The sequence below is a fragment of the Anopheles cruzii genome, chromosome X (genome assembly GCF_943734635.1).
Source record: "Anopheles cruzii chromosome X, idAnoCruzAS_RS32_06, whole genome shotgun sequence".
NCBI lineage: Eukaryota > Metazoa > Arthropoda > Insecta > Diptera > Culicidae > Anopheles > Anopheles cruzii.
Genome location: NC_069143.1, coordinates 9,245,113 through 9,259,170, shown reverse-complemented (window position 1 = coordinate 9,259,170; position 14,058 = coordinate 9,245,113). Strand labels below are relative to the sequence as shown.

Here is a 14,058-nt window from a genome sequence, read left to right as displayed (position 1 = left end):
CTGTACAGGACAGAATTATAGAACTGACGGTTTCTTTTCCGTGGATTAATGTTGTTTGGTTTATTATTCATCAAATGACACAATTACAAGTGACGAATTTTGGACCAAACGAATGCAGCGATGAGGGCTAGCGATTTTCGCGACCAGTCTACAGTAGAGAAGAACAGGCATAGTTCTTGCGATCATAGTTTTTGCGATTTTTTCACGGCCAAATTCAGAAACAGGCTTACATGCGATTTCCACGACCAAACCCACCACGCTGCAAGACAAGTTAGAAAAAAAAGGAAATTAAACCGCTGCCCTTCACTGTCGAACGAGGCACCAAACTTACGAATTCTAGGTCACCCGTTCCGGCACCGACGTCCCCCTTCTTGTCCGCGGGACCTGTCTGCTGTGTTCTGCGGTAGGCCTGTCGGTCTTCGCCAGACTTCGGACCATCCGGACGCGGTCCCGACTGTGGCCGGGCCCGCTGCGGCTCTGAGCGTGCTGCACGCTTGAGCGTCGATGGAACGATTTCGGACGGCAGATGCAGATAGGCGCGCAGATACTCGATGCCTTCGTTGGTCAGGTACCAGTAGTAGTGGCGCCATGCGAACTGCTCCTTTACGTAGTTCTTCGACTTCAGCGACTGCATTCCAAATGTCTGCAGAAGGTAGCTCCGAAAGAATTTGGTAGTATTGCAAGTGTTTTTGGCGATCAGAGTGATCAAAGATCGCTCGTCATGTACGCGCACAATTGCGTAGTTTACAATATTAATCTGTTTCTTTTGCTTATTGTAGCTGCAGGAGGATGCCGTAAATGTTTATAAGTAAGTATTGTGCCAGTATTTAAAACAATTGTGCTGTGTTTAAAGTGTTCAGGGGTCCTTTTTTCCAATTACAGGTACCCACGAAGTGAGCTGAGCACGTCCCATCCCGAGAAGGAAGCGCATGAAATGATGCCGTAGGACGCTGGAGAAAGGGTGTATGTACGTATAGTGGTGTTTTTATCGTGTTATACGATTTGTGAGAAATAAATGTTTAAAAATTTTAACCAAGTTTGTCGGTATATTCAGATCCGAAACGTGGGCTAGGCGGGAGGGGGGGAGGTACTGGATGAACCGAGTTCATGACACACACACCACTAAAGCGTTATACATGAAGCGTTTCAGCGCCGGGCAGAAAAACGCGTCTTCATAAGCTCGTTAAAAATTCCTTCTGCAGCCGTTAACCAGCCGGTTGTAAAGCCGTCGCATGACAGATTTTGCCCGCTGGGCGGTTGTAAAGCCGTCGCATGACAGATTTTGCCCGCTGGGGGGGCGGTTGTAAAGCCGTCGCATGACAGATTTTGCCCGCTGGGTTGTAAAGCCGTCGTCGCACGACAGATTTTGCCCGCTGGGTATAAAGAGAGCTATACAGAGTTTTGCCCGCTGGGAACCACCCGACAGCACATAGTAGAACACGCAGCCAAGCGAGAAAATGTCTACCGACATGGTGACACGCTGGCCAAACTGCATTTTAGGAGCGATCCATGAGTTGGTGCCGGTCACACCCGAGTTTTGCGACAAGCTCTCCTTTCCGTAGTTCAGCTTCTTGCACAGACTAAAGCCCGAGATCTTGACCCGCACGCACCCTCGATCGTCGGGCAGGGAGAGCAGAATATTTTGCGGTTTTATGTCCCGGTGGACGATGCCCAGTCCGTGGAGGTGTATAATTCCTTTCGTGGCTTGGCGCAGGATATCGAGGGGAAAGATTTTCTCTCGCAGTGACACCGGCATCGTCCTTGCACCTACGATCGCTGGCGGCGTATTGTCGTCAACGTAATCCTCCAACGTACCGGCACACAGCTCGATGGCAATGTACTGAAACTGTCGATCCTGTTCGGTGCAATAGTAACGCACCACATTCTCGTGCTCATCGCTCTTGCACAGTGCCGCCACTTCGCAATCGGCCATCCTGAAACAGTCGGCTCTCATACGTTTTACCGCCGCTTTCCGATCCCCGAAGCTACCCACAAACACGGACGTTTCCCTACAACCCTTGCCGAGCACATTCTGTTCGTTAAAACGGATGTTTCCCACGCGCATTTCCCCATCACCGAGGTCTATCGTTTCACTGTAGCTCCCGCCACCAGGCCCAGTGGCAGTACCCGTTTTCATGTCTTGCTCGAGTTCGTTGTTGTCTTTATTATCCCGATGGAAGTACGCTGGTGGCGTGAACTTATATCCTCCGTGAGGCCCCACCGCCTCGTCGTAATATTCAATGAAAGAAATGCTCCATCCTCCGATGAGATGTCCGCCATCGCGTGGTAGGTGTGTGAAAATAGGTGCGGAAACCGACTAATCCAATTGTTCATGAACTCGTGTGGAATCGTTCCCAGGGCACGTTGCAACTCCGGCGGCAGTTCGAGGTAGTGATTTTTCTAGTGGTAATAATTGAAAATTGTGTCAACGTTCCTCCTTCCGCTCATACACACGTGATTTTGGATACAGCGCAATAGGTCCTGCACTCTGTCTCTTTTGTAGCCACGGATGAAGCCACCTGTAGCCACATTGCAAAGACCATCGTTCATAACGGCGTCCAAATGGTGGATCCAGTCGTCCCGTACGACTAAAGAAGCATTTTTTTCCAACCACCTCAGTGGTTCGGTCATATTTTTTAACCCTTTTAACCAATTGCTCACATCCTGCAGGAACGCCAGCACACGCTCGTTGTGCCACAACAGTGGATGATTTGCGATTGCACGGGCCGAAGGTCGCTTCGACGCATCGTTCTGTATCATGTCGCGTATGATCTCTTTCGCCAGCACGGTCTGGTTGTCTGGAGGTTTCTTTTTGCGCCACAGCCTACCGAGATTGAACTTACCGGAGAATATGTTTGCCTGCCGCATTTGCTCCTTGCCGAACGGGTGCCAACCATCCGACAGCACATAGTAGAACACGTCCAGTCTTCCCGTACGATAGAGCGTGCATTTTTCTCCAGCGAACGAAGGGGTTCGTCCATTGGTGTTGACTTTTCCACCCGTTCGCTCACGACCAGCAGGAACGCCAGCACACGGTCCGTTTTGACCCATCGCTCTGTAGCATGTCTTTTATGACCTCTTGGGCCAGTATGTCCCGGTTATTGTCGGGCCGCAGCCTATTCAGATCGGAATCACCGGAAAGTATGTTTGCCTGCCGTTTGAGGTTGTCGCCGAACGGGTGAAAACCATCCGACAGCACATAATAGAACACGCAGCCAAGCGAGAAAATGTCTACCGACGTGGTGGCACGCAGGTCAGGCTGCATTTCAGGAGCGATCCATCCGTCGGTCCCGATCACACCCGAGACGCGAGAAGCTCTCCTTTCCGTTAGTTCAGCTTCTTGCACAGCCCAAAGTCCGAGATTGACCAGCACGCGCTGTCGATTGTCGGGCAGGGAAAGAGCAGAATGTTTTGCGGTTTTATGTCCCGGTGGACGATGCCCAGTCCGTGGAGGTGCATAAGTCCTTTCGTGGCTTGGCGCAGGATATTCGAGGGGCAGAGATTTTCTGTCGCAACAGTGACACCGCATCGTCGTTGCTGCGATCGCTGACGACGTATTGTCGTCAACGTAATCCTGCAACGTAGCGGCACACAGCTCGACGGCAATGTACCGAAACTGTCGATCCTGCTCGGTGCAAAAGTATCGCACCACATTCTCGTGCGCATCGCTCTTCCCGCAGTAGCGCCACTTCGCGATCGGCCAACGTGAAACAGCCGGGTAGGATACGTTTTACGGCCACTTCCCGTTTCTCGAAGCTACCCCGAAACACGAACGTTCCCTCGCAACCCTTGCCGAGCACATTCTTTTGGTTAAAGCCGATCTCCCAGCACTCATTTCACCATCACCGAGGTCTTTCGTTTCACTGTAGCTCCCGCCACCAGGCCCAGTGGCAGTACCCGTTTTCATGTCTTGCTCGAGTTCGTTGTCTTTATCATCCCGTTAGAAGTACGCTGCTGGAGTGAACTTATATCCTCCGTGAGGCCCCACCGGTGGTTCACCGCCGGTATGATTAGCTTCCTCGCCGTAGTAGTACTTACGAAACATCGGTTCCCATGAGTTGTTCGCCAAGGCGTTGTAGCTGTGCGAAAGAACCCCTGGCAGTCGCCGAACTTGCGAAGATCTTCCGTCAATTCGGTTTCGGATTCTTTTCTATGGATTAATTTTGTTTGGTTTATTATTCATCAAATGACGCAATTACAAGAGACGAATTTTGGACCAAACGAATCATTCTGACGTGCAACAAGGGGGGAGGCTGGTTCTTGCGATTTTTTCACGGCCAAATTCAGAAACAAGCTTACATGCGATTTCCACGACCAAACCCACCACGCTGCAAGACAAGTTAAAAAAAAAAGGAAATTAAACCGCTGCCCTTTCACTGTCGAACGAGGCACCAAACTTACGAATTCTAGGTCACCCGTTCCGGCACCGACGTCCCCCTTCTTGTCCGCGGGACCTGTCTGCTGTGTTCTGCGGTAGGCCTGTCGGTCTTCGCCAGACTTCGGACCATCCGGACGCGGTCCCGACTGTGGCCGGGCCCGCTGCGGCTCTGAGCGTGCGGCACGCTTGAGCGTCGATGGAACGATTTCGGACGGCAGATGCAGATAGGCGCGCAGATACTCGATGCCTTCGTTGGTCAGGTACCAGTAGTAGTGGCGCCAGGCGAACTGCTCCTTTACGTAGTTCTTCGACTTCAGCGACTGCATCGTCTTAATGACGTGCAGATTGGGGATTGTCTCCAGTTCAGGGTGCTTCGGCGCGTAAAAGTCCTTCTGGGCCACTAGTACCCCTTCTTTGAAAAGGTACTCGTAGATGGCGACTCGATGAGCTTTGGGCATAAACATCTTTCGATGCGATAAGAGAACGTGCAGGCCAAACGGTAGACACAAATTAGTGGCCGAGTCGCCGCAAATTAGTTGTTAAAGTCAATCCAAACCAAGAGCACTATGAAAGTGGTTCTCTAGACCATCGGCGATGGTTTTCTACGGAACAGTGGTTGATTGAAGCAGCAGCTGTCGAGGTACGGCGACACGCACACCCAACCCCTGTTACCACCTGTTCTGTATGAATTTCTTCGCAAAGAGCAGCACCACAATTGTAAAACTAAGGGTAGACGTTGGCAACGTAGTTCGAGGCAAATTTCCTTGGTTTTTTCGACGAATCCGTCACGCTCCTACCTTTAAAGTTTTCCAAAGGATCGTTTCTCGGTTTACCAACGCTCGTTACAACAGTTCAGGGCTGATGCCGGAAGCCAAAAGAAAGAGTGGGTATGGGAAACTTTGACAACTGTGTAGAAAAATTACCTAGATACGGCATAAACGTCGACAAACGCACATTTGGCTTCCGGTACAGTAACGTTGGCAGCCGTTGGAGCGTTACGGTTGACGTAAGCCCAACCAACATTTTACAGTATCCGGAGCTTTCATAACAAAGAGTCAAACAATCAGCAAGCAGAGTTTTTGACTCATTTAGACGGTATAAACACAAGCATTCAACCAATCAGGTCAAATCCCGAACTGGCGTTTGCAAACGTTATGCAGTTCTCATTTATTTACAAAAAGGCGCCGGAAAACGCCGGCGCACGAACATGTAGCGTTACTCGCGTAACGCCCGTACTCTCTAGCACCACCGAAATTGGCATAACGTTTGCAAACGTCAGTTCGGGATATGGTTGAATCGTCAAATTGACAAATCGTGTTTATGAGTATGCGGATTCATATACGATTTGACATACGACAACATGACACGACGTTGAAGATGAATGTCAAATCGTTTATTTTCGCTTCATCTGGCCACTAGGCAGACTGCTTTTACGCTCGGTTTTACGCTTCGTGTGGCCCTAGCTTAACTCTAGTGGTGTGAGTCAATGGTACGAATAACGGGGAACAAACTAACTTGTGTAAAAACCTGTGTCCCGTGGTCCGAATGGGCTGTGGAATGGACGGTGTTGAAAAATAAACCTTTTGATGAATGTTTTACCAAGAGTCATCCACTCTTCGTGTCCCTGTGCGTCATTTAGACCTTTTATAAATTATTATTATTGTTCATTTTTCATACAACAGCTTGTTTTGCAACAAGCTCTTTTAATCCTTGTTATATCAAATGTTATCTCTATTTTGTGAAATTTGTGAAATTTGTAAAAAATTAGCAAACATAATTTCAATGATAATTGCGATTCTTTAAGTACAACCTCTGCATGATTGTTATCTTTATAGCTTATCTTCTTATCTTTATCAATATCTGTTGAAACGCGAACACTGTAAGTTAGAAATCGGCCGAAGACTTCAACCAAGGTAACGTACTGTTTGCCTGATTGTACTCTCATTTGTTTTATGAACACGAAATATCATAACAAAGTATCGCGCTGCAGAACATTGAATCACAATCGTGTGTATCAACGGAAGAATATTGTTCCAGCACAGTGTGAAGCCGTCTGATTGTAAATACCGCATCACAGCTTACTCGACGCCCAACGATGCGCCAATCCACCGGAGAGCGGACGGACTTAGCGGACCGTAGCCACTTTGCCGCAAGCAAGGTGAACCGCCCGAGCTTGCTGTTGACTAACGATGAAAACAACCAACTCTTCCATCTACTTGGTCGTCGCTGTCAGGTGAGTACAAAGAAGTCGATTCACAAAATGTTATTTCATCAAATGAGGGAACGCTATCATTCCCGCGGGTGCGCTAATTATCGCGGGTTGAACTAGTGCGCTAGGTAAAGTCGAGGAAGCTGTCATGACTAAGCTTTGCAAAAGGGCGTTGTGCGTAATAAAACATCATTGTTGTTCGTTCGGCTTATACAGGGTGAGCAATTTACGATACATTAGCGCATATTACGCAATTTACGATACGTTAGTAGCAACGCGCTCTGTTATCGAAGCTTGAAATTTATAGATTTATAGACGCAACGTAACGTAATTCGCCGGGCTAGCTAGTTACCATCTCGACCGCGAGCGGTGGAAGGGTTCTCTAAAGCAGGCCAAGACCGCTTAGCGGTTGTAGCCCGGAGATGAGAAGAATAAGCTAGTTATCATTAGGAAATATAACAGAATTCTAGCGTGGCATGGCTTTGGTTTTTTTACGCCTTTTCTTTCTTTCCAGACTCTTGCAACAGCGGTGGTACAACTGTATTCAACACAATCGCCAGCGCACGCTTCGTGGGTTAAGCGGTGCACTGGGGCTCTCTGTTTCATTAAGGATAACGTGCGCAAGTCATACTACTTCCGGCTTTTCTGTCTGAAAATTAAACAGATGGTTTGGGAGCAAGAGCTGTATGAAAAAATCGAAGTATCGCAACCTAAGTCTTACCTTATCACATTTGAGGGTCAGGTAATTCCTTTTGAAAACATCACAGTTAATGATGATCACACTTTGATATATTGCTTCGTGGTTTCAATTCTAGGATGGTATTGTTGCGTTCAACTTCGCGACCGATGACGAAGCGACTGGATTCATGAATACCACTATTACAACGTTACACAACCGAAATCGAAGACGCGATGGTGAGTTAAAGACCGAATCCTTCAATATAACTGAGTTATTAGAATTATCGTCCAAACCTCATCATTATTGGTAAATCGTGTATTGCGCTGTCCTTAATTCGCTTTTTTATGCTTTCGCTGTCTTTGTAGTTGTTACTTTGCATTCGCATTCGTGAAAACGAAATCCATTATTTCTGTGTGTAATTCAAAACTTTATATAAGATATTTCCGACGGTCCGATATGGGTTAAATGTGCATTGGAACTAAAACGTAACTAAAAAACTTATGCAGTAGAAAAACTTTAAAATGTACCACATTTTATTTTTGTTGACTTGCACAGTCGACACTCTGTAGCTCACAAACCAATGCAACAAACAAACAATAATGAAAACAATTATTTAAGTGTCAAGTGTCAGCTTTAAAACGAGCATAAACTTGAAACTGTACGATCGATACTTCAAGAGATATCGATCACAGAAGTCATCTACCTACAAAGTAATGGATAACTTTTTAGCCAGCCTTGTATTAGATCGGCTGAAAAGAAATTGATTATTTTCTCGGTAGATGCCTTTAGTGATCGATATCTCGTGAAGTATCGATCGTACAGTTCCAAGGTTCGTTGGAAATCTGACACTTTACACGTAATAAAAAGTTGCCACTGTTTTTCGTTTCTTCCATTCGTTTGTGAGTTACAGGGTGTTGAAAATGGAAGTCAACAAAGAGAAAATTCGGTACCTTTTACAGTTTTTATGTTCGTTATGTTAAGTTCGTTATGTTCGCATAATTGAATGGATTTGATACACTATTCTTGGCAACGTTTAATTTTCTCCATAGAGCGCAATAAACGCAACAGTAATCGGAATGATCCTCCGTCTGTAAGGCCTCCTCCTCCTCTACATGAAGGAGGAACCACCGGAAGCACCGGCTTACCTGACTCAGATATGGCTGTCACCTATCGGATGAAGCAACCTTGTATGTACATCATAAAAAATCATCAAATTAATGTATATTTTATTTACTTGCAAGGTGAATTTTTTGTCCATGCTCTAGTTACGAGCCAGGGTGTATTGCCGACTGTCCAGCAGTATCCAAATCAACAGCAACAACAGCTTCAGCTCGTAAACCAACCGCACCAAAAACCTCGCAAAACAAAGGGTATGGGTAAGTTACAGAAATCGGACATTGGATCACCGTCAAACTTTAAGCATGTAACGCACGTCGGTTGGGATCCCCAGAGTGGATTCGACCTAATCGGTGAAGAGGAGTCTCTGAAGCCATTCCTAGAGAAAGCTGGAGTACGAGACCAGCACGTGAGTAGGATCAAGCCTTTTCAATTTATCCGTTCAATGTGTAAAGTTGATTTATTGTTTCTCTTTTCCATTTCCTTGGGGCACGGTCATATTTTTCTTTGTTACTTTTAAAGTTAAAAGATCGCGATACGTGTGCGTTCATATACGACTTTATCCAGACGAACAACGTACTTGATACGGTAAAATCAGAACAAAGTAACGGTCGTAAGAAGCCACCCGCACCTCCGCCGGTAATACCAAAATCGAACAACAGCTTCTGATCATTTCCATCTTGCAGCCAGTAGACTAAATTAACATTCAACCATGCTATCGAACCAATTCTAGAATGGACAAAGGAATCCACCTCCACCACCTCCTCATCGTTCTTTGCCACCCTTGCCACCGATAACGCCGCCAAAGGTGGTCAGCGGAACTCCACCATCGCGGCCTCCACCGATGCTGCAATCAGTGACGGAACCTCTGGTTACTCCAAGTCCTCCACCTCCTCCGCCGCCGCCGCCTCCGCTAACAATTGGAGGACCAACACTATCACCACCGCTACCATCGGTTAAAACCTCACCTCCGGCTATTCCGAGCAATGATGTTGGAGATATTGGAGACTCAAGATCTGCACTTCTTGACAGCATACGGAAAGGAACTTCGCTTAAGGTAATATCCACTTTTTCGTGTGTTTCATTCAAGAGGGACACAAGTCAAAAATTGAATCATCTAAGAAGTAAAAGCCCACACACATATTTTTGTCATTAGTTGCTGTTAGAACCCGATAATTGGCAATACTCATATGATATACTTAATACTTATTTCTATTTTTCTCCTACAAAATTTCAGAAGGTTGATCAGAGTGTGCTTAATGCTGGCAGCAGTGCGGATATGCGCGTGGATTTGATGAGTGAGATACAAGCAGGCTTTCAGCTGCGTCCAGTTGCGAATCGTGAGTTGAGCGGGCCCGGTGACCGGAATAGTGCTAGCGGTGGTGACGTAGGCACAGACGCGCTCGCTGATGCACTGCGTCGAGCACTCGCTGAGCGTGGTCGTGTTATTCGTTCGTCGGATGAAGACGAGAGCGATTCAAACTCGAATAACACGGATTGGGAAGATTAGGCAAATTATTATCGATTGTCGTGCGCCTTAAACTTTCGATGAATGTCGGTGATTTTGTTGAGATTGATTGCATCATTTTCTGATGTTTTCGATGTTTTCTATGTCTATTCTTCCTTAGAGCAATTGTTTCAGATTGTGTAAATCTGCTTTTTCGCCGTCAATTATTGACAAAAGCATAATACAATCTACAAAACTTATACATGTTATATTTCTATTACGTATTATATTTCATATAATTCAATTTTATCTTTGTCAGTAGCACTTTCATTTGGTGTTATCCCTTTTAGACACCATTACATTTGGTGCTGGTTCGTTAACTTTAAAATGTTGTTTTTTGCTTCAAATTAACAGTAACTATAACACTTCATTTGTCTGTTTTAGAACTCAAAACAATGTTAAATGTATCAATAAAAAAAATTTCATATATTTTAAATACAGTGCCAATTAAAATAGGCGAGGAAGAGCATTTCACAACAAAGCAAATACAATAAAAATCAAATCATATTACAACTATATATCATACTTGAATCGATTGAAATAGAAACACAACGAGATGCTGTGATCTTTTATAGTGCGTGATGACAGTTTTGCGGATGAATACAATGTAAGAATATATATTGTACTTGATACAAGCTCTTGTGTTCCAACAGTTTCTCAGCAATATGCTGCAATTGATCAACCAAAAAGACGAAATAGTACAAACTGAACCTATGAGACAGGTACTCCGACTGGTGAATATTTTTCGAAATATAGAGCAAAGTTTGCACACTTTTCTTTCTTGTTCAGCCCCTTTGAATGGTTTTGTTAGTATCTGCATATCTTTATTCACGTGTTTATAAGCCTGAACGCAGAACGATTTGTAAATTGCATCTAATCTGCCCGGTATCTTCACGCAGAAAAGAACGCAAAAGCACCCTGGTCGCCAGTCGTCAGGTGCATTTAGGGGATCTTGTAAACCCTCGTCTAAGCAATCCCGGAAGAATCCAATCTAACTGAGACCTGGAACATGTGGAACATGTCTGCACATCCTATTGACATAGCGCACAACGTCCGGAATAGTTCGGCGGGCCCACCGCTGGTAACGGCTCGCATTAGGTTGCTGTCTCTCATCGGTCCACTCCTTCTGCCAGTGGCTGGTGGTGCGCAGGCGCTCATCTATGAGGAATTTGTATTTGATAGGCGGAAACTACGAACTTATTTCAACGTTTTTTTTTTATTTGCGTGAGTTTTTATTAAATTCAAGGTTGTATGTGTTACAATCATACTGATAATACTCGCCTGCAAATATAGAATTTCGGATAAAAATCTAATGGTCGATGAATGTAAAAACGGATACTGTTCGACAAAAACGCACTGCCCCTCAAAGGAATGGTGATGGATTGAGAAAAGTTGAATAAAATTGAACCGTACATTGAGGCGTACATAAAAGAAATTGAAAAATTGAATTGAACCAAATATCGAATTTCTGATAAAAATCTAATGGTCGATGAATGTAAAAACGGATACTGTTCGACGAAAACGCACTGTCCCTCAAAGGAATGGCGATGGATTGAGAAAAGCTAAATAAAATTGAACCGTACATTGAGGCGTACATGAAAGAAATTGAAAAATTGAATTGAACGATTTTTAGATTAACCGAACCGAAGCTGGATATTATTGTTGCCTATGAGGCGGTGGCATCTTTCAGCTTGGAATGTCGACACCGCGTCATGTCGGCTTTGAGCGCATATGTGTGACCACACGTTTCGCACCGGAAAGGCCGAATTTTCAGATGGATGCCCCGTACGTGCTGACTGAGTCCACCTTTGCGTTTGAACACCTTCGGGCACTGCTCGCAGTGGTACTGGCGGAGCTCGGAGTGCGTTAGTCGGTGCTGCACGAGATTCATTTGGCCACTGAACCGCCTGCCGCACTTCTCGCAGATGTACGCCCTAATGCCGGTGTGCACGGACTCGTGCACCTTGAGACTGTTGTACGATCGGTAGTGCTTGTTGCAGGTGGAGCACACGTACAGCAGCCGATCAATCTGCGCCTGCGATGATGCTACTACCGTCGCCGACTCGCCGACCGCGATGTCCTCGGTGGGTGAATCCTGCTGCGGATTGATGGGGTGATTACTGCACAACGAGTCGTGCAGGTGTTTTTTGAGATCGATCAGTTTGTCGAAGATTTTCAAGCAAATACCACACTTGTGGTTCCACTCGGCCATGGGTCGATGTGTGACGATGTGGCGGCGCATGTTCGACAGCGATATGTACGACCTCTCGCACAACGAGCAAGGGTAGCGCGAGCGCTTTAGCCGACCGTCGCCACCGAGAGGTACGGAATCGTAGTCGGTGCTGGTGGTGCTGGCCGGTGGGGCCGGCGGCGGAACTTTGTTCCGTGCGAGGATCGCTTTCAGGTCGAACTGTTTCTGTCTCTGCGGTCGCTTCGGACACAGTGCTGCCATCCGGTGTACTCGAAGCCTGTGTGCCGAGGCAAACTTTCGCTTACACCGCCGACAGTACTGGGCAACCTTTCGACGCACGGCACACGTCAGCATTCGGTGGTACAGCATTTTGCGGTGCGTGCGAAACGCTTGACCACAGTCACCGCACAACCAACCGACACCGGAAGGTTCGTTGTCTTCGATGCACTTCAGCTCGCGAGTGGCCGTACCATCCGCCGGCTGCGGGTTGCCGGTTTTAAGATCGTTAAATATTTCATCCTTATCGTCCGCCTGAATGGGAAGTTTCGTATAGCTGTGTTCTTCGAACGTATTGATCAGATGCAGCACGTCGGGCAGAGGTAGATAGTAATCATCCTGGTCCGCCTCAACATCGGCCGTGTTTTCCACCTTCAGTCTGCCATCTGCCATCATCGGTGTTCCGGTCGCAGTGGCCGGCAGCAGTGGCGGTTGCAGCGTGTTCTCGTACGGTTGCATCTCCGTGATCGTGGCATTCGTAATGTCCACGATCGGTGGTTCACTTGGGTAGAGGTTCACTATCTCCAGGATTTCGCAGTTTTTCGACGAATCCCGCTGCGTATCGCTCGCGCGATCCTTGCCGCTGGCGTTACCGAAGAGAATGATGCGATTTTTGTCGTTAGCAAAGGTTTGGACCGGCTTGAAGATCATGCCGCTTGCGGCCGGGATTGCATCCGGTGCTGGTGGGTCCTTCTCCTTCCGCAAGTGTCCACTATTGGCACCCTCGATCTTCTCCTCCTTGATGAAATTGATGGGTTCCTGTTTTATTTTCATCGGTTTGCTAGCGGCATCCGGGGCGCTTCGGATCGAAGCCGAGGCCGGAGATGGCTCGGCAACGACGGACCCATCGCACAGGAAGCGATACTCTAGGTCAGTTTGGGCTCTCAGTATGTTGTCGCAAAATGTCGAAAATCCGTTCACCACTTTCAAGCAGTCGAGACAAATCTTCCGCGGGAGGTTCGGTAGGTCAAGGTTCACGAAGGGTAGATATTTGCCTATAACGCCGGCGGATTGGCTTAGATCGAACAGCAGCTTGTCGGTCGCGCGGCTATACACTACGCCACACACCCGGCAAGTGATCTCCGTTAAGTCAGCTTCTTGCAGCTCTTCTTCGATTGCCTCCATTAGACCGACCCCGGGCGGGTTGAACTGAACCTCGTTCTGTCCGGAGAAATCCAGCTCTTCCGCCGGGTAGCAGCCATCGTACTGCTCTAGCACCTCTTCCGTGGTACTTATCTCGTACACGGAGGTGACGACGATATCGTTTTCCCGTAACCCCCCGCCGTCCCGTATCAGTGGAACCGCATTGTTGCAAAGCATTTTTCGGTAAGGACACTCCCTGAAATCGGTCGCCTGAAAGTGCCGACTGCAAATGGAGCTCCATTGCGTTGGTTGCCAACTTGCGTCGCGACCGGTAAATGCGATCCATTGCTTGAGCAGCTCGGGATTTTTGAACGGAAACCTACGGAGGCAATCGAAATGGTTCGAAAAGGAACAGCAAATGTGGCCAGAAATGACTTACTTGTGAAACGAAACGTCCTGCGTGTGCGTGTATTTTAGATTGCAATCCAGTATTGCGCACGAGGCAGGCATTTTGCGTCTTTACCACATCTACCGAATTACCACTTTGGCGCCTAGTCCCACACTGTGAGTTTTTTCTGCAGGTTCTATCCTATAACGTCTACACTAGCGACTTTTGGGC

General features: G+C 47.0%; 4 protein-coding genes and 1 pseudogene across 4 annotated transcripts; 1 reads left to right on the top strand and 4 right to left on the bottom strand.

Annotated features, from left to right (window-relative positions):
• Positions 1-9: 9 nt before the first annotated feature.
• LOC128267075 (serine/threonine-protein kinase/endoribonuclease IRE1-like) lies at positions 10-2,137 on the bottom strand. The gene is made up of 3 exons (XM_053003868.1): positions 1,470-2,137; positions 332-656; positions 10-259 (listed from the first exon to the last, which is right to left on the bottom strand). Exons 1-3 carry the CDS (start codon positions 2,135-2,137, stop codon positions 227-229), a joined length of 1,026 nt encoding a protein of 341 aa, XP_052859828.1. The 3' UTR covers positions 10-226.
• Positions 2,134-3,907, bottom strand: LOC128267064 (serine/threonine-protein kinase/endoribonuclease IRE1-like; annotated as a pseudogene).
• A 349-nt stretch (positions 3,908-4,256) lies between these two features.
• LOC128273442 (40S ribosomal protein S10b-like) lies at positions 4,257-4,842 on the bottom strand. The gene is made up of 2 exons (XM_053011411.1): positions 4,402-4,842; positions 4,257-4,328 (listed from the first exon to the last, which is right to left on the bottom strand). The coding sequence occupies exons 1-2, from the start codon at positions 4,840-4,842 to the stop codon at positions 4,296-4,298; spliced, it is 474 nt and encodes a 157-aa protein (XP_052867371.1). The 3' UTR covers positions 4,257-4,295.
• Positions 4,843-6,269: 1,427 nt separating this feature from the next.
• On the top strand, positions 6,270-10,392 carry LOC128273366 (actin nucleation-promoting factor WASL). Its single transcript, XM_053011313.1, has 9 exons — positions 6,270-6,291; positions 6,421-6,611; positions 7,102-7,329; positions 7,403-7,502; positions 8,316-8,453; positions 8,532-8,791; positions 8,905-9,021; positions 9,116-9,439; positions 9,620-10,392. Exons 2-9 carry the CDS (start codon positions 6,474-6,476, stop codon positions 9,890-9,892), a joined length of 1,578 nt encoding a protein of 525 aa, XP_052867273.1. The 5' UTR covers positions 6,270-6,291; positions 6,421-6,473; the 3' UTR covers positions 9,893-10,392.
• Positions 10,393-11,084: 692 nt separating this feature from the next.
• On the bottom strand, positions 11,085-13,994 carry LOC128273323 (uncharacterized). Its single transcript, XM_053011267.1, has 2 exons — positions 13,879-13,994; positions 11,085-13,818 (listed from the first exon to the last, which is right to left on the bottom strand). Exons 1-2 carry the CDS (start codon positions 13,947-13,949, stop codon positions 11,556-11,558), a joined length of 2,334 nt encoding a protein of 777 aa, XP_052867227.1. The 5' UTR covers positions 13,950-13,994; the 3' UTR covers positions 11,085-11,555.
• Positions 13,995-14,058: the final 64 nt, after the last annotated feature.